Below are 19,238 nucleotides of genomic sequence, written 5' to 3' on the forward strand. Positions count from 1 at the left end.
AACAGGCAAAGAGGGGCTCAGTCAAAACAGTTCATCTTATACTCTCACATGCTTCGTGTGAAATATCAGCTGCTTTCATTTGGATAGAATGAAAGTTGTTTGTCATTTCTTTAAGTCTGTATGAAGACCTTTCACACTACAACCTGGGTTAGAGTTATTGAGGTGTTTGATGGTGATCATCAATTTTTTTTTTGTTTAAGTAATACACCATGGCAAAGTATTTGTTGGTGTAAGCCATCGGAGCTGAAATACATAAAGCATTTAGTAGTGTGATGAATGGCTTCTTGTCAGCAGTAATGCTTCAGGGAGACTGTAGGAGTCCATTTAGGTCTCAGCTGCAAATCATTTGTCTGGGTTACTCTCTCCAAAAAGCAGCCTGGCCTCTGTGGCGCTATCACTCAGAGCAAGGAATCATTTGCCGTGGACGGGAATCGAAAAGATTGTCAAATCAGGACCATTCAGTGTGCTCTAAATGTCAGTTAACCTGCAGGTCCTGAAATGCACCATTTAAAAAGGGCAGAAGATTGGTCTGGTGATTAGAGAGATTCTAAGCAACTGAGAGTCTGTCCTCACCAAAACGTAAAAATAAGGCTACGTTTACACGGAAACGACCTGAACAGAAACGCAAAAGTGGCGTTGCATTCTCACTTTTTATTTCACGTTTAGACGAGCATTTTTGGGGTGGAAATCTGCACGCCATGCACCTAGGTGGCACAACACACAACACTACCAAGTCCGCACGCTAGTTTTTTTCCTCTTCTTCTTCTTGATTTCCGGCAGGCTGTACGCCATCCATCGTAATGCTGCCCTTCGTGCCCTCCACAGGTCATAGCTATCGGAGCAGACTTTTGCCTTTTCACCCTTTACATGGGGACACAACGGTGGAGCGTTTTTAAGATTTCCACTCTGGAGGGTGATTTCACTTTTTTGTGTTTTCAAGCCCCCAAAACGCTGTCGCCGTCTAAACGAAAGGCACATCCGATGAAATATTTTCCCGTTTTCATCAGCGAGCGTTGTCGTTTAAACAGGGCTTAAAACATCAGGTTCCCTCGTTCACATTGGCATGTGCAAAAGATGTCTATTTACTAACTGTGCCTTAAGTTGAACAAACTTTAAACCATTTTATAGCAGTTAAACAAGCTATAAAAACAAATGTCTGGCTACACTACACTATGTTCAGTAGTTAGTTTAAAAATGTTGTGTCGTTGGTGCTTTTCTTTTTTTGTTGAACAGTTGTCTGCTGGAAATTATGCTGATGGGCATTGGGCACTGTGAGCATGGACCAGAAAGGTTAAATTCTGTATAACCAAAACTATAAGTTGAAACACAACAAATTAGTCCATTGGCCGCAAGGGAATCTAAGGAATCCATGACCATAGTGCTGTACAGTATGTGAATGTGAGTGTGTGTGTGTATGTATGTGTGTGTGTGTGTGTGTGTGCGTGCGTGCTTGTGTGTGTGCCTGTGCATGAGTGATAGAGTAATCGAAGTGGGAAATGTGCTACATAAAAACAATCAATTTACCTTCTAATTACACACTCATTTTATTGTAAAAAATATTATTCAGAACCGCTTTAAGGATAGTTGTGTGAGATCACGATACGGTTATTAAAATCATAAAAAACTACCCAATAGTTTTTAGGGCTTGTTGATCCTTTAGCAAGACATCAGCTCCAGCTTTGCTTTCTCGTAGTTGAACCTCTACTCTCGACTGCATACAAAAAAAAAAATTCCCTTCAGCATTTTCACCATATTAGAATTGATCAGGCTCTGGCAGTGACCCAGGTGAAGCAGCCTGGGAAAGACACAAACTCTGTTTCATACTGACTGTGCAGATCAATAGCTCCTACCTGGATTACAATACATTCTTCATTAATGTAATAAAACGTTTCTTATTGAACAGTCCGGACTTGATGATGTATTACACCGTATAGCTGCACTTGCTCCTGTGCTTGCAAGTGTGTTTGTGCGCATGTGCATGTGTCTGCTTGTGCTTGTGCTTGATCATGCTTGGATGTTTGTTGCACAAACCCAATAGAATAAATGACATGTAGCCCTCATCTGTGTGCCTTCATTCATCTCCCTCAGTCTGGGTGGGGGGGCACATGGACTGGCTTCAAATGAAATGGCCGCCTGCCGACCACGTAGCTGGTACTTAAATGTCATGGCACCACCACACCAGATGGTGATGAGAGAAACCGTCAGTAAATAATACAGTGAATTCAAATACCATTCATTTATAATCAGCATAGACACTGGCATTTTAGAAGTGATTAGTTTGCAGGTGTCATGTAAAGAAACCGTGGTTCTATAAGCTGAGTGAGGTCATGACATGCAGTAATTCTCCGTCATTATCTTGTCACTCATACATCACCTGTAATTTGCTCCAGTGCATGGAACATTATTAGTGTGTCAGCTCACTATAGATCGCTGCCTGTCCTTGGCTGTGGTTGTACATGGTCCAGCCAGTGGAGGGGAAATGATTTGCGCCGTTCAGACAGCTGCTTTCTGTGGACATTTCCATTTACTTTGATGACAGCAGCAAAGTGACAAAACGGACCGTACGCTCACCTGCGCACAAACATGCACTCAAGCACAAGCACAATGGATTGAGACGGTCCTATTAGTTGCATGCTTTGGGCTGTTCGCAGCAGTGTTTGATTTGTCGGGTGGAAAGAGGTTGAATTTCCTCACTCGTTGTCCTCGTCTCATGTTTTTTATTTCACTTTTATGGCTCTGAAAAAAGGCTCCTCTTTGTTGTGGAGAGCTTGGAAAAAGGATGGCCATCTCCTCTCCACCATCTCACTGCTCTCTTTGTTACATAACACATCATTTCTGCCTGCTCACCAGAAAAGTGCCTTTTATGTTCCTCTGAGTTTGTTGCAACTCTGCAGAAGGAAGCTCTTTACCTGTGAGGGGGCTGACAGAGGTCAGAGCTGTTCAGACTCTTTCAGAACCAAATATAATTTATAGACTGTCTCTTTCTGGTCTCTTCTTTAACTGCAAAGCTCTGTGAACTTTATACTATGTTGAAAAATCAAAGGCAGCTTTGTCATAAATTGAAGGGCTTAGCTGGTACTTCATTTATTTGGATTTCATGTGCTTTATTATATCAGAGTATCCAAGAAGGACAGGCATATATTAGTTCTATTGTTTGCTATGCCATTACTCTGAAATATTATAATGAACTCATGGTGTTAGTGGCATATGAAAGGAAGAAATGGAAAAGGACAGTTTGAAATCCGATGACAAGGCCGGTTTGAAGAAAGATGTTTTTTTCGAAAAGCCTTGGGTGTAGAGATTTTGGATCTATAGTCCATAAAAAGAAACATGCTGCATAAAAAAGCCGTTCTGAAACTGAAACAACGCCAGAAAGAAACTATAAAGAGTCTGAAGTCTGTGAAGAGTCTTTTCTGCTTCAGGAAAAACATTTGCTAACTTAAATGCAGGGTTGTAAACAGAAGTTTTTTTTTTTAAAAGAAAGTTCCCCCAAAGCTTCTGGTTTTTTGTTGTTGTTTTGTATGCACCAACTCATATTTCCCCAAATAACATTTCTGATAGAGGTTCATGAGAGCCAGGGGTGTTGCACTATGTTTTGTGTCAGCTCAGTTGGCACAAGATGAGTCATCTGATCATCTACTATGTTGTTTGTCTGTTTCCATATATTTTCTCCCATCAGTCGCACTAACTACTGACACAACAGTCTCAGGATGTGATGCCTTTAGGCTCATACCCAGTCATACTTTTGTTCACTGCCATGTTTTTTTTTTATTTCACAGAACCACTCAACTGCAGCACATACACAAAAACTCTCTTTCTGACACACTCTTCCTCTTTTGTCTTTTGTGAGTGCGTTATCTCTAACCGGCATGGAGAAGAAAAAATGCAGAGGCGTCATTATATTTGGTGTGGTTACTCTGGCATTTTATCACAACCCTGCTGTCGTTTTTATTATCCAGACAGACAGACCTTATACTGTAGGTTTTGGTTGAGATAGAGAAAGTGTGAAAATGGATTTCAATTATACAGTATGTTCAAACAGAATTCTAAGTGCCCTCTAAAGTGTTGGTGGCTTTTATGTGAGCCCATGAAGAAGGGAAATTACAGAACAAACCCGAACTATATTAATATATAATTTGTCTAAACAAAAATGAAAACAACAGTGGCAGCAACCCAAATCTGTTAACTCAAAGCAGTAATAATGGATTATTCAGAGCAGGTATCATATTGTGATATTGCCTGCTTTGTTTTGCTCTGATGCAGAAGTCTGAGCAGCTAATATCTCGAAACCTCTGCGATGGAAACCCAAACTATCTGCACATCTGTGGGACACCAATGGATGAAAGTCGTACAGTGAATTTGACATTAGCAGCATTATCACAGATACATTTACAGGTGCAGTGATACACATATAGAGAGTTAGTCAGGGATTATCTCATCTTGAGCTACAATCCTGACCATAGCAGTGTCACTTTGATAAACGTTACTAAAACAACATCATGGTTTGATTAAGTTTAGGTATTAACAGGTGTGGCTAACTTACTTGAAGGCCAAAACAAACAACTTAAGTGCCATTTTCATATGGGAGTCAAACCCCACACTCTAGTGTCATAGTCCTGTGTATTAACACTATCCATCCACCTCAACCTCAGCCTTACACCAACGTTGTGGCTCCTTATAGTACATTTCTTCCTCTGTTCCTGTCATAATTACTACAGTAATAATAACCTGATGCACAAAATAATTATTGGGACTTTCTTTGCGGGACAGCCTCAACACCAAAAGGTTTTGTTCAATATCTGACTATCACAAAGGTTTGTTAGTATGAAGTAAAAGAGAAAACCTAAAACTTTATTATAACTTCTTCTCTAAAAGGTAAAAAAAAAAAAAAAAAAGAATACAGAGGTTATGTATGTCATTTAGACTGAACCTCCTTAATGGCTTATACTCTAAAGAAACATACCCTGCAAAAGAATATGAATAGCAACTCACTTGCACATCAACAAGTGAGTAAATACCTGTTGAGGGTTTTCTTGATAGAACCGGGATGATGAACTGCATTACTGCAAGCTAGTAAAAGTGTGTTGTCTTTGTGTTTGCACCAACCATCTTCTCGTACCAGGATCTATTTCTTTAGTGTTAATAAGCCTGCAGCGTGTCAGGACATTAGAGATGCCGTTGGGTCCATAACAGCAGAAGAAGCAGGCGTGGATCAAAGTAGAGGTATCTCAGCAGAGGTCACACTCCTCCCACACAGATTGGCTCTGTATCAGTGTCTCAAAGTCAGTGAAGTCTATATATGGCTGGAGGTGTTTTCTGAGCTTTTCTACACTTGTTTTCTAATTTGAAATTTAAAATAACACTCGTCTAGAGACGATGAATGCACTTGGTGTGAACAGGGATGAGGGTTTTTTTTCTTTTCTTGCAAGAGTAGAAGCTGCTTTAGACCAAAATACATCTTAAAGAGAGGAAGTGTGTTTACAAGGACTTGACATGAGGACTGACAGGATATCACTTTGATTGACAGGGAAGCACAGAGCCCCACACACCCCTCTGACACGCAGTACACGTCTCTGGAAACAGTTGGCACACATGTCACAGAGGATATCACGATAATGAGGAGGGTGTGTATGTGTGTCTCTGTGTGTATGTGTGTCTCTGTGTGTTTGTGTTTGTGTGTGTGTGAGTGTGTGCCCCACATGTAACAGCGAAGCCTCTGCATCTACATTCCTGCCGTGAGGTTGATGGCTTGTGGATCAATTTATGATAATGAAAATGTAGCTAAGTGGCACATTCTCAGGTTAATGGCTTTTGTTCCTTTTCTCTGCAGCTTTGAGACCTTTCAGCCCCCTCAAAGCGAATCTGCATTTTGCTGGTACTTGACATTTTGCACACTCTATATCTTTCCCTTCATAATATATTGAAAACCCTAAATTATTGATTTCCCTTTTTATATTCATACATTCATAATTTGGAGAAATAGAAATCCATTTAAATTGTTGACATTCTGGCTTGCATTGCCAGGGTTTGTGAACTGATTTCATTTACTGCTTGACTTGACAAATTTCTGCTAATGCATCATCTAATTGTTATCCGTCCTGTGCATTCCTCATCGTCACAGTTAACAGGTGCACAAGTCATAAACATACAACATACAATAAACACATGGTGACAAAAAAGGGAAAAGCTGATATTAAATTTACGTATTGAGTCATTACACAATGGTAGAAAATCGAAGCGCCATCTCTTATATGTAAAACAGTCCCAATTTAAAAAGTAGGTTTCTCAAACAGGTCAGTGGTGACACACCGAAAAATGGAAGATAGCTACCCGTGCTGAAAATCTTTAATTTTTACACATACGCACGCAGCCACTAAAGGTTTTCCCAAAGTACGAATTATATGTTTTCAACTGTGCATGAGAATAAATTGATCTGCGTGGAGTGATGCTTACATCATTTTACAACAAAGAAATGCCCAAATATTCACTAAACTGCAGTTAAAAATCATATTTCCAGCTAAACACATTTGAATGTGACATTTTTCACTTGAAAATGAGTAAATAAGTTTGAAACTCAGCTTTTGGAGCTATGCCTTTTCTACTAATGTGTCATGCTTTATTGAAAGTGTCTAATTTCCAGGCAGTTGTTCTATTAAACTCAGCATCAATTCAAAATTATGGCTTCCTACACTATGGTATTAGTGTCGTGAAACTAAATTTAAAAAATCTGCCAAGAAGAAAGAAAATCTGCCATCCATGTGTATGGCAATGCCTTCAGCTCGTTAACTAACACTTTGCTAACATGCATATGTTACTAATGCTCATATGCTTTCTTGTAGTTTCAGATCAACTTGGAAACCCAGGCATGATTTCAGTATTTTTTCTCTTGGTTTGGTTTGTCTCCAAAGCAAAGACCTTCATCTTCAAATGCTGTGAAGTGACCTTGTTTCATCCTCAGCTCATGAGTAATTTTTCTTCCTTTGGCACCGCGTACCAATGTTTCTTTGTCTCTGTGCCCAAACTGATTCTCGCTAATATCTGTAAAGGCGGGACATAAATAAAGAAGATAAGGCAGTTTTCTTTGAGGCAAATCAAGTGTACACTTGAGAGGTGAGGTTTCTGTTTCATCAGAACTTTATTTTTACATCCCCTACCACTTTCCACTTAGCAAAGAACCCACATGTGACAGCCTTTTATCAGGTTTACTCAACGCTGTGTAAACTTGTCACTGACTCAAAGAGACACATGGGGTTTGGGGGGGCCAGCACTTAACGCTCAACTTCTGCAGCACAAAGACAAATTGGAGGAGAGTGCTGAGAGAAGCGAGGATGGTTCCTCTCTGCACGTCTCACTCTCACCCGTGCTCATATTCACCGTGACCTTAGCTTTTCAAAGCACATCAGTCATCCTGACATGGCCTCACACCCATGTTTGCTGCCAGATAGACGCGTCAGCTGCTCTTTTATAAACATAAAAGCCTCTCTTCCCTGTGAGGCCACAGAAACTAGTTTACAAGGCTGTTGTTTTTGTGCTTTTTTTTGTTTTTCATGTGTTTTTCATGTGAAGTTCTGCAGCACAGGAGTTGTTTACTGACCTACCTTTTATTGGAAATATTGTGTGTGTGTGTGTGGACCTAGATATTGTGTTTATACGTGCATCATAAAATTGCCAGAATGAAAGCTGCAAAAAATAAATCCCACAAATGTCAACAAGCACATTTTAAAATGCTACTATTACCGTAAATCCTTTTGTTTTGATTGGATCAGATATTGCGTATTGGTTTGTTTCTGCATGCCTGACTGTTTACCTGCACAAATGCATGAATACACACAGCCTCAAGTGTGACAGGACTTCTCTGGGTCTTCCTTTTGTGTCAGACAGTGACACAGTGTCACTCCGTTTAGCTCAGCTGCCTCGCAGAGCTTAAACCTCCTCTCGGGGGAGAAGTCCTACTTTCTCCCCATGCTCCTCTGGGTTGGCTCAGTCTGACTCTGCCTGTTGTTTGGGAGCAGACTTTTTCCACTCTGTCTGTTGGTGTAATACTCTGATCAAAGTTTGGCAAGAATAGCAGTGTCACCCATAGCTAATCTGCTTAGACAAAAGTGCAACAGAGGGAACGCTGGGTCATGTGGAAAGACTCTGAGTCTCCTTGAGGAAATTCACGTTCATTATTGAAGTCAGCAAAGTATGACCTGAGTTATGAAAGGATGCATGGAGACTGTGTGTACAGGGAGGAATGCACAGTGTGTTTGGTCTCCAGACCACATGGGGGAATTGAAGGGCAAATGCATCTAAGGCAACTGAGAGATGGTAACCACACATGGAGAAACACAGAGAAATAATTACTTCAGAGAGAGGCCTTTTGGATTGATTTCCTTCTATATATACTCATGCAATGTTTAGATGATGATTCCTCATCTATCCATGGATTTAGAATTCATGGTGTATGTTAAGATTGTTGTTTATTTCATTTTGCTTATATTGCTGCAACCATCCCGAGGTCTGGTGTCGCATATTAAATGTGCTGAAGAAGATCTCCCCCGAAACATCCATGCATGCACAGTAAACAATATATTTTCCGTGCACTACACGTATTAAAAAAAAAAAAAAAAAAAAAGCATAAGGGAGACAAGAGGAGGAGAATAAAGTGTTGAATTTGAATTAAAACAGGAACTATGTGATTGAAGAGTGAGTAAATGAAACACAAATCTGATTTAATTTGATGATTTTTAGAACATCTTTGAACAATCTGTGCCCGTACCGTAGACAAATTTGTTTGTATCTGAATGCACTGTATGCCAAGGACTGAGTTCAACACCCAGACCTGTAGGAACTGATAACTCATTGAGCTTCTTTCCAAAAAACGTCGACACCATCCCTCACTGGCTTCCCACCTCCCAGCAGTGCTAGTTGTACCTGGCTGTGCCACCTGGACATGAGTTAAAGTTGAAATGCGTACTAAAAATGTGTCTATTCTGCATTTAATTATCAGTTACACCTCATTGCTTTCTACAAGTCGCAATCAAAACAACAGCAGTTCCACTCACAAGTTTTTCTTTTAGGTAAAAAAAAAAAAAAAAAAAAAGGTTTCCACACCCACAGCAGCTGACCTGGCTCCTGTAATGTCTCGTAGCAGTGCACAGCCTTGCTCTCTCATCTCTGTGACAACAAAAGGAAAACAAGGCAGCATCAGAAGTACCCTCACATACATCTGCCAGTGACAACTTGTCTCGCCAATGTCACGATGCAGCCGCCAGCAGCTGTCTGGCGGGCTTTTATCTTCCTTCGTCTCTGATACAGATCCTACGGTCTTTGTCTTGTCTTCCTCTGTCACTGTCTGTCTCTCCATCTTGCTGCCTTTTGGCACCCTCTCTGTCTCTCTGTCACATCTCTCCCTCTCTCTCTCTGCCTCTGTCACATCAGTCTCTCCATCGCTGTTAACGTCTCTTGCTTCTATGGTGGAGCAGGCAGCCTGGGTTTTGGCACTGCATTGGCATTGTAGCTTTATTCAGTTGAATATTTGAGAGCGAATACCAAGTGGGTGTTATTCATTTTATTAATATTTACTGCAAGCTCGACTGGGAAATCTTTTAAACTTTTAAACTGCATTTTAATTCGTCAGAGCTCAAGAGAACAGAAAATCAGACGTGGTATTACAGAGTTCCCCCGGTTTGACAGACTAAATGTTTTTTGGTCCTTAGAAACAAAACAAACTTGTAGCTGTATCTGATTTGCCTCACTATTTGGGGAATTTTGTGCCCTAGCAATGAGCAGAGAAATTCATTATCTTCTCTGCCATGTGCCACATCGACATTTGGCTCCTTGAGCATTTGACCAGAGACCTTGGTATTAGCCTTGAATAAAAGATGAACCTAGCCCAGCTCCTGCAATCATGTCCACAGAGGATATTACACTTACTCTGAGCTCAGTATTTATCAGCTTGAAGCCCTAAATCGTCACAAAAATACATTTGTTTTATTAATTTATTTTGAAAATATATAAATACTCACTTTAGATACTGTAATTTTCAAAGGCCCAAGGTTGCCGACAGACACAGTACCTTGCTGACACTTTCAGAGAAAACTGTATAAAGAAAAAGAAGTGTTCATAATTCTCTGTATTTCATGGTATGTAGATGTAGGTGGACACAATAGTCACAATGGTACTTTTTATTGCAGGGTATCACTAAGAAATTATAATGAGTCATTCTTCACAGCTTTGATGGGAATGACCTGTATGTAAGAGAGACAGAAATAGTCTGACATGTTGGCCTGGCCAGTCAGCAGCACAGATGTTCAGATTAACTCATTTACATTAGACAACTTTGTAAAATCAGAGTTTCACAAACTAACTACATTTTCTCCCTGCAGAACTGACACCCCTGTTAACCTCATCATAATTAAAAGAAATGTATGATATCAATGCTATAAGGTTTAGGGAATAATAGTGGCCATAGTTTAAAAAATAAATAAAAACATTGCCAGAAGTAGGAAGCAAACTATAGGCTCCCATGATAAAGTGAGGTAGACTTTGTGGCTCTGGCTATAGTACAGGTGCATCTCAATAAAAGTTCATTAATTTCAGTAGTTCAATTCAAATAGTGAAACTCGTATATTAGATTCATTACACACAGTCTGACATATTTCATGTCTTTGTTTCTTTCAATTGAAATGATTGTGGCTTATACATTTAATGAAAACCCCAAATTCAGTACCTCAAAAAAGTAGAATATTGGGGAAAGGTTCACTATTGTAACTTAATGGTGTCACCCTCTAATCAGGTGATTAACTCAAAGGTTTCCTGAGTCTTTAAAACGTCTCATGGTCTGGTTCGGTAGGCTCCACTATCATGGGGAAGATTGCTGACCTGACACTTGTATTCTAATTAATTGAGATGTGCCTGAAATGTTATGCATGAAAAAACAACCAACCACTTTCACATAAAACTTGCCGCCTTGATCCATTTTGTTGTCTGTTGAGTCATTGCACACATCATCCCTCTTCTGCAATGAAATAACAAATGGGTAGCAGCAGGAGAAAGTCAGTCTGTTGGATCATAGAGGTGACAAGTGGCATCATCTATGACCCACAAGGAGAGTGTGTTATAAACAGGGTTTTAATGTAGGTAATTACAAGCTATACCTTCCATTTACCAAGAGATTGTATTTGGTTGAATAGTTTCCCCATAAACAGACGTTTGAAAGATGCCCCGAATCTAACAAGAAGCAATGACAGGCAGTCGGCCACGAATGATGGGAAACACTTACACAAAGTTTAATTATGTATGAAGCAAGTAATTAGCCACATGCAACACCATCATTCAGTTTTCTCAGAGTAGCCCGGGGCTCAACCAGACCTTTATCCAAACATTTCTCTAAAGTGTCCCTAACTCACCACTCCTGGAGCCCACTGCCTGATAACAGAACCGACTTCTCAGGTCACCCCGCCTCTTTGATCTCATTAACTCCAAAGAACATCACCTGTGATTCAGCATTGATTTAGAGAGCAGCATTGCCCACATGGAGCCTGCAGCTGTTTTGTCCTTTTGGGGCCTTATGAAAGTTTTCTCTGGGCTAGCAGCACATTTGTTGGCTTGCCCGGAGAATGCCCACATTGCCCCTCATTTCATGGTGGCAGTAGGGCCCACAGTGGGCTGCCCGCAGTGAACCAGATTTTCTGCCTGCACTGGCCCCACATGGGCCCTAAATGGTCATGTTTGCTGGGACCTAATCACATATGGAAACAGTGATAATTTAGCTAAGATCTTAAAATATAAAAATCAGTCAATACAAGTGAAAAGCAATGTGGATTCATGTTTTGTTTCTATTTCAAAAACTTTTCTACCACTGAAATTAGCTTGCTAAAACGCTAGCCTTGGTGCAGCCAGATCATCATATCACTTTCCGATACCGAGTCATTATTGTAATGTAGTGTAGTGGTGCGAGGCCTGCCGTGAGGAAGTACCAGGGTTCAGAGGACACTTTGTAACTTGTAAATGGTGAAGCTCCAGGCTAAACTGGTAAGCAAATAATTGTTAATAGACACAGTCGGCAAGCAAGGAAACGTCACTTCCGGTTAGGGCCGTGGGGGAAAACAAACCGTTTTCCCCATACACACTCATGCAAAAAGGCGGCATTTTAAACCTATGTCAAACGCTTGTTCGCCGTCCTGTCTTAGTTTTAATCACATGTATATGCTGACAAAGAGCTATATATTAGAAAACTCATCACGATCTGGGTCGATTGCTGTCCGTACATCTTAAAATATAAAGTTTTCACAGCCATAGCCTACACCGAGTCAGCAGGGTTGGCAACCTTCACTTCCGGTCAGAGCGTTACACGTTTGGAGAAGATGAGCGAAGTTCCGATATAAAAGTTCAGGTTGTGGTTTTTGAATTTATTTGCGGTGCAAAATAATACACAATAACTCAGGCAGTGTCTACGAGTGTCTAGAGCCGGCCGGCGGCGACTAAGAGAGCGTCAGAGCCGTGGAGGAAGACAAATATGACTGACTGTGAAATACCTAATATTTTTAAATGTACGGACAACAATCGACCCAGATCGTGATGAGTTTCTAAAAATATAGCTCTCTGTCAGCATATACATGTGATTAAAACTAAGACAGGACGGCGAAAAAGCCTTTGACAAAGGTTTAAAATGCCGCGTTTTTGCATGAGTGTGTATGGGGGACACGGTTTGTTTTCCCCCACGGCCCTGACCGGAAGTGACGTTTCCTTGCTTGCCGACTGTGTCTATGCTAACATAGCAAAAGCAAAACTTACAAATAGCTCAGCTCCTTTAAAGGCCAGACTGAATTTCGATAAGATCGAAACTGTTAATATTTAAGCATTTTTCTTCTTTTGTCAGTGGTTTTGTTTCTCCTTTAAACACAGTTTAGATGAAGCAATAACTGCACAGAGACTGAGATACATTTGCCTTTTGACTTCAGTCAGATTTTATTCATCCCTCAGTAGGGGAAATTTACGTAGTAAGTGTTACAAAATGTTATTCCAGAAGACGTTCAGTCTTGTCCCTAATGAGCAGCATTTGAACATCCACGTTTGAGTGATTCAGTTTGCAGTGTGATGGCATAGTAGCCGTGTGAAATGCAAATCTTTTATTTATATGCACCTGTGCGTGTGAGCCTTGACATGCAATGCTAATCATCTGAGCCTGTAGAGGGCCATGCATCATTCTGTTGGAAGTATAGCTGACTGTTTCAGAGTTTGACTCCAGCTGCAGACTCAAACAAACTGAGAGAAAGTTTTGAAGAGGATGAATAAGTGTGTGGTGTGGATTAGTTTTAGACTGCCTCATGAGAAGTGTTGATAGGGAGCACTTGTACACCTTCCTGGTTGTGTCAGCAAGCACAGAAGTTACTCTTCTGGAAGCATTTAATGTGTCTTCCAATATGTTTTTCCTCCTTTTTAAAACGTGTAAATATGGGAAACAGCCAACGAATTCCCCATAGGCCATGTTATCATAATTAAATTGCTTCTACCCCATACCCCAAAGGTATTCAGTGTACTTTCAGGAAAAAAAGACAAGAAAAACAAACAAATATTCATATTAAAGGAACTGGAATCAGTCGATTTATGGTATTTTTACATTTAAATTGATTATCAGAATTGTTACTGTTATCAAACATTATCAAAGGAACAATGCTAACATGCTCATTCAGAGCAAGTTATTCTGTAATAAATCATAGGACAAATTAAAAATGTCAGCTTCATTTTGGTACATTCATCCTGAAGGAAACTTGAATGTCTGAAACCACACACAACTATAATCTATCTATGCAGAAGCCGTCATGATGTTGCATCTGTAGGTGCCAACTTCAGACTGGCTGACATTACCATCGCCAGAGACACATGGCTTAAAATGTCCATCCTATTTCAGTATTTATCATAAAATCATATGTAGCCATATATTTTCAACTTTTCAACTATCATATCAGGAAATGTTCATTTCATCTCATAGCTGCTGTTTATATGACTCCAGCTGACACATATCTTCCTTAAGAACACTTTTTTTTTATCATCAAGCAGCAGTTTCAATTCATTTCCTATCTCATCTGTTATTTAACATGACCTTTGGCTGGAGGTGACCCCCAGTGAAATCCATTTACAAAGGCAGAGTCATCAGCAGTATTAATTAAAAGGGAGCTGTCAGAGAGGAAACATCTATGGAGCAGGATCACTAAGGAAAAGGCGGATTGATGACCAGCCGGTCAGAAATCCAATGTGGTGTAATTCACTGTGGGCACAATTAAGCTTTGTGCTGAGATGAGGGATATTATTTCAGCAGGAGAGTTTGCAGGTGTCTGTCTGTGCTGATTAATTGTTCATTAACAGTGAGCAGTTGGTTCAGGTGCTGTCGGAACTCATACAGTCAGAAGTGCTGTTTGTTTCCTTGTAACGCTTTATCCTTCCCCTGTGTATGTGCTGTAGTTAAAACAGGATGGAGCCGACGGTGTTGATTAAACTGATGATGATCGGTTCTCATTACCTCAACACTGTTTCTCACTGTATTTCTCTTGCTCACACACGCTGTCTTGCTTTTAGTCGTTTTATCTCTTTGTCCTTGCCACAGTTTTTCCTCTCTCTATGCCTCTGTGTCTGCGCATTTTTACATCCTTTTGCCCTATTCATCTTCTAAATGCTGTTTGCTCTCACTCTCCTCCTTCCTCTTTATTCATGTCTTTGGATTTAATGCTCAAACTCGTCCTTGTCAAGTCCTAGACAAAGGTTTCTTTTCCTTAAGAACTTTTTTGTGTGGTACCACACACTTTTCTTTTCTTATTTCTTATCCTAGGTTGTCATTATTTTTTTTTTTTTAAGTTTTTTAAAGTCATGTCTTTTTGTTTGTCTAACAGCTGCACCTTCACCGTCTCCCTTTGTCCTGTGTCATTAACAGGCATGGCTGACTGAGATCCATGAATACGCCCAACAGGATGTGGTGCTCATGCTTCTTGGAAACAAGGTAAGGCATTATGGGAAGTAATTATTTAACGGTAGTTAGAAAATCCATAATACAGAACAATATACAAAAAAGTTGAAAATGTTGGTTGAGTTTCTGTCTGACATTCCCTGACTTCTCCAGATCTGAATTATAATTGTGTTGATCTTAGACTTTAAACTAAACAGTGATTCTTTGGAGGACGACTCTTGCACAAGTCTATATTTTTACCCACGAAAAGATCAAAAGCAACAATAAATTGACCAGATAACTCACTGACTTATTGTATGTCTTGCTGGGACTTAATTTATCTCATCCCTATGTGGTATACACCTTCACTGTTGTCCAAAAACTGTATAAAATGAGACAAACACTCTGCTCTGTTGCATGAATGAATGGGCCTAGACGAGCCACAGAAAAGGTTGGGATCGTAAAGCACTGATAGACAGACTAATGGGCTGTGTTCATCGCATCTGTTGACCATAAAAGATGTAGGATATTATCAGAATAGTCCTGTATGAAGTTTTTTTTTCCCAATACATGTACTTGCATCTGACGTTACGTGTCAATGTAATTTGCAAATGTCATCATGTTTTCAATAACTGCCATTCACATCCATCCTTCTGCACAGAGAACAGATGTCTCTGCCTCAGAGCTCCGTCTGGTTTCTGTCCCCCCCGCTCTCCATATCAGCCCTTAATTAGCAACATGAGAGTCAATCTCTACTCATTAGCTGCCATCAGTCTTGAACACCAAGAGAGGCTTGTGTGCAAACTGTGGACAAATAGCGGACAAGATTCCCTGCCGTTGATTTATGTATGTTGTGGCTGTAGCGCTGTAGCGTTTGTGACCTCGTTCTCCCCTGTCTCACCAGGCTGATGCCACTCATGACAGAGTGGTGAAGAGAGAGGACGGAGAGAGACTCGCTAAGGTGAAGAGAAAAGGAGCACATACTGTACAGCTTCACTGCCTGAATACTGCAGCTGTTAGGATGAGAATCTGCACCCAACATAACCACATCTTTTAATTTTAGTGGAAATCAAAACCCCTGTCTGTGACCAGGAACCGATTGGATTTTTATGGCAAAAGAGAAGATAATGAATATTATAGAACAGTTTGGATTATCTACAGATCAGTTTTCGCTTTCACTCTAACTCTCTATCCCAGAGATTGCCTCGCTCTAGGGAGATCTAACACCTGCAAACCAAAAGGATGAGACAAAGAAATGCCAGCAAATGCCGATGATGAACATTTGATGATGAATATTTATGTAAATGCCTTATGGGTCATCATCATCTATAAAGGTTTTTACTAGTTTCTTCAGAGAGATAAACTGTTTCATAGGCCTTAGTTTGGTGATAAACTCCACAGCTACCAAAACAAACACTAAACAGGAGAAAACATTTATTTTCAATTTCCGTGACTATTGTTTCCCAGCATGGCCCACAAAGCAAACAGCAAACAGCCAAGTGATTCTCTCCTGAAGTGGGAGCAATAAAGTGCCACTAAGTAACCTGAGGCTCAGACCAGGAGGGAAAAAAGCACATCAGTTATCATCACTGAGGGCTGAGACGAATTCCTCTGCAGAGGAAACGCTGCGAGACAAATTTATCACTTCAGAGCTGGAGTTATCCATGTAAACAAGTCCTCAGCACAACTGCAGTGCTGTGAAATTCTGCTCTACATCTTTGTAGAATTTATAATCTATAATTATACTTGATATTATTTTTGATTTAAAGTGTAAACAAGTGTTAGACTCTCATATGTCTGTGTGTGCTTTGGATGAAACGGAGAAGACCTTCCGTAACTGTCATTGATTTGACACTGCAGGAGTTTGGAGTTCCCTTCATGGAGACCAGCGCCAGGTCAGGTCTCAATGTTGAGCTGGCATTCACTGCTGTGGCTAAGTGAGTATCACTCTACCTGCATGTGTTGAGTGTGTAAAAACAAGTTGTATTAATTTCACTCTAAATATTCAGAAAATCTTTAATCATTTAATCAATTAATCAAGTTCATTGTTACGTTAGAAATGTAACAAAAGCAGAAATCAGTCACATTTAAGGTCAAATCACCAAAAAGTAAAAAAAAAAAATGTCTCCAAGTTCAATTTGTGAGTGTCTGTGCACTGGGGGGTCTCAAGTCTCCACATCACACTTCTGCTGGTTGCACATTGGATCAAGGTTAGCCTTCAAACTAGCTGTGTCAAAAAAGTGCTACTCATGCATACACATCGTAACAAGTGAGCACACAGAAAACCTTCCTCCACCTGCAGATGAATGTGAAAACAGCCTTCTAGTGTCAAACTCTGCACTAACATCATCCGTCAGTGAAGGTCAAACATCCAGGTCAGGTGACAATAATGAGTTGAGGGGAACTTGACTTGGATTTATATATACTGTATATACAGTATGTGCGTGTGTTTGTCTCTACTTATATATAATCTTTTTGATTGTGGTGAGTGACTCCATTTCGTGTAACACCATCTTCTTCACTTCTTTTGTGTCAGGGAGTTGAAGCACAGGTCCATGAAGGATCCCAGTGAGAAGTTTAAGCTGCAGGAGTACGTAAACAAGGAGATGAAGGGCGCTGGATGCTGCAGGTCCTAAAGCCTGCTCCAGTCACTCTCTGGATCTGTGTGTGCCTGTATGTGTGTGTGTGTGTGTCGCTCATTATCATACTGCATATGTTCATATCTGGTCTGATCAGAGATGAGGAGTCAGCTCCAGCGAGGTATAAACCCTTTTGTCCCTTTTGTTGTTTCTCCACTGCGTCGTCTCTGTCCTCAACCTCAAACTGTTGCTATGCACTTGTCTCGCCGCCCTCCTCCATCTTGTGTGTGCTGTTTTTCCTCCCACTGCAGCTGTGACTTTAGCCCCAGGTTATAGTTGGCAGGCAGGACACAAATTTAGGCACTGCACACCTCAGTTATTAACCTATTAATGCACATTTCCTTCCATTTATTGGCACTATTATCGTTTGGACCCTGGGCATAGAATCTGACACCCAGCAAATACCTTTGCATTACATTGTGTGGTGGTTTTATTGTGAAGGGATTTTTTAATCTTGTTTTGCAGTAATGAGGCACACATCTTTTACAATCATTTATTTCTTACATCTACTTAAAATGTCAGTGAAATCTGTTTGAATGTTCCCTCCTTGTTCAACGTACATAAGAATGTTCATACTAGATGTATAGTGATGTGTCTTCTGTCCATGGTTCAGTGTTCACATCAGTAATTCAGGCTCCCAGGAGCCACTTTAGTTCACCAGCATAAACTCTATTGAAGCATTTCCATGATTCAGCTGTGGATATTTGAGAATATGTTCAATATGTTGTAAAAGTAAATGAATCTTGCTCTTTTGTATACAAAAATACTGAGTACAGAAAAGCATCATTAACCACGTTAAACCATATTTTTAGTAGATTTAAATTCATGCTAAATGCAAAAATAGTTTAAACAAAACTTACAGACACATGACATGCATGGGTTACACAACCTTGTTTTCAGACACATTATTGGGATTTTTTTCTATTATTGAGGTGCAGTTTTGATTTTTGGAGAGCTCTAATGCAACCTCTCTTCTTAATAATATGTATTCATTTGTTTTAATTTGATTTAAAATCAGATGGTCAATCATACTGTATGATCTATAAACATTGGGGGTTTCAACAGTGTAAATATTTAACACTTTTTTTTCTGCATGTAAAAAAAAGTCTCAGTAGAGGAGAATAGCACTTTAGATGGTAAATGTGGGTGGGATTTGGGGAATAAAGACCTACAGTATGTTGACAATGTTAACTTAAGTATTGTATATGAAAACGTATGTATTTCTGTTTTTAATTTTTCTGTTTTATTTGTAACCAGTGTAAACATGACTAGACTGCTTTGATTCTTGCTATTGTTTTACGTTCATTAATATATAAATGGGGTATAATAGTGCCATGATCTTTTGAAAACATTTGACCAGTTTGTTTCTTATAATCTGTTAACAGTATTTAACCTATTCTTCAGAAAGAAGCATAGGCCTCTTTTTATATGACAGTTGCTTTGGTAGATTTCATCTTACTCATTGAAACCATAGAAAACTGAATACTGTACAGTCTCCAAATCTTGATGTTCTCAGTAATGTATTGGTTTTACTACTTTTCATGTGCAAATTCTTTCTTCTAACTCTAAATTAACCACAATAAAGACTGAAGGAAACGTGGCTTTTACTCTTTTAATAACGACTGGATTTCAGATTTACTCACAAATTCTCAGAGTTTGAGTTAAAAACAATG

At 39.8% G+C, this 19,238-nt stretch overlaps 1 protein-coding gene across 1 annotated transcript in view; it reads left to right on the forward strand.

Moving 5' to 3' along the window:
* Positions 1-19,122, forward strand: part of LOC310989893 (ras-related protein Rab-26-like) — a 56,198-nt gene extending 37,076 nt beyond the window's left edge. The window contains exons 6-9 of the mRNA XM_083977046.1: positions 14,915-14,980; positions 15,831-15,887; positions 16,787-16,863; positions 17,463-19,122. Coding sequence (XP_083833172.1) covers positions 14,915-14,980; positions 15,831-15,887; positions 16,787-16,863; positions 17,463-17,562 — 300 coding nt within the window. The 3' untranslated portion in view covers positions 17,563-19,122. The remainder of the gene's footprint in view (positions 1-14,914; positions 14,981-15,830; positions 15,888-16,786; positions 16,864-17,462) is intronic.
* Positions 19,123-19,238: the final 116 nt, after the last annotated feature.

This window comes from Trachurus trachurus, assembly GCF_905171665.1.
Source record: "Trachurus trachurus genome assembly, chromosome: 8".
Taxonomy (NCBI): Eukaryota; Metazoa; Chordata; class Actinopteri; order Carangiformes; family Carangidae; genus Trachurus; species Trachurus trachurus.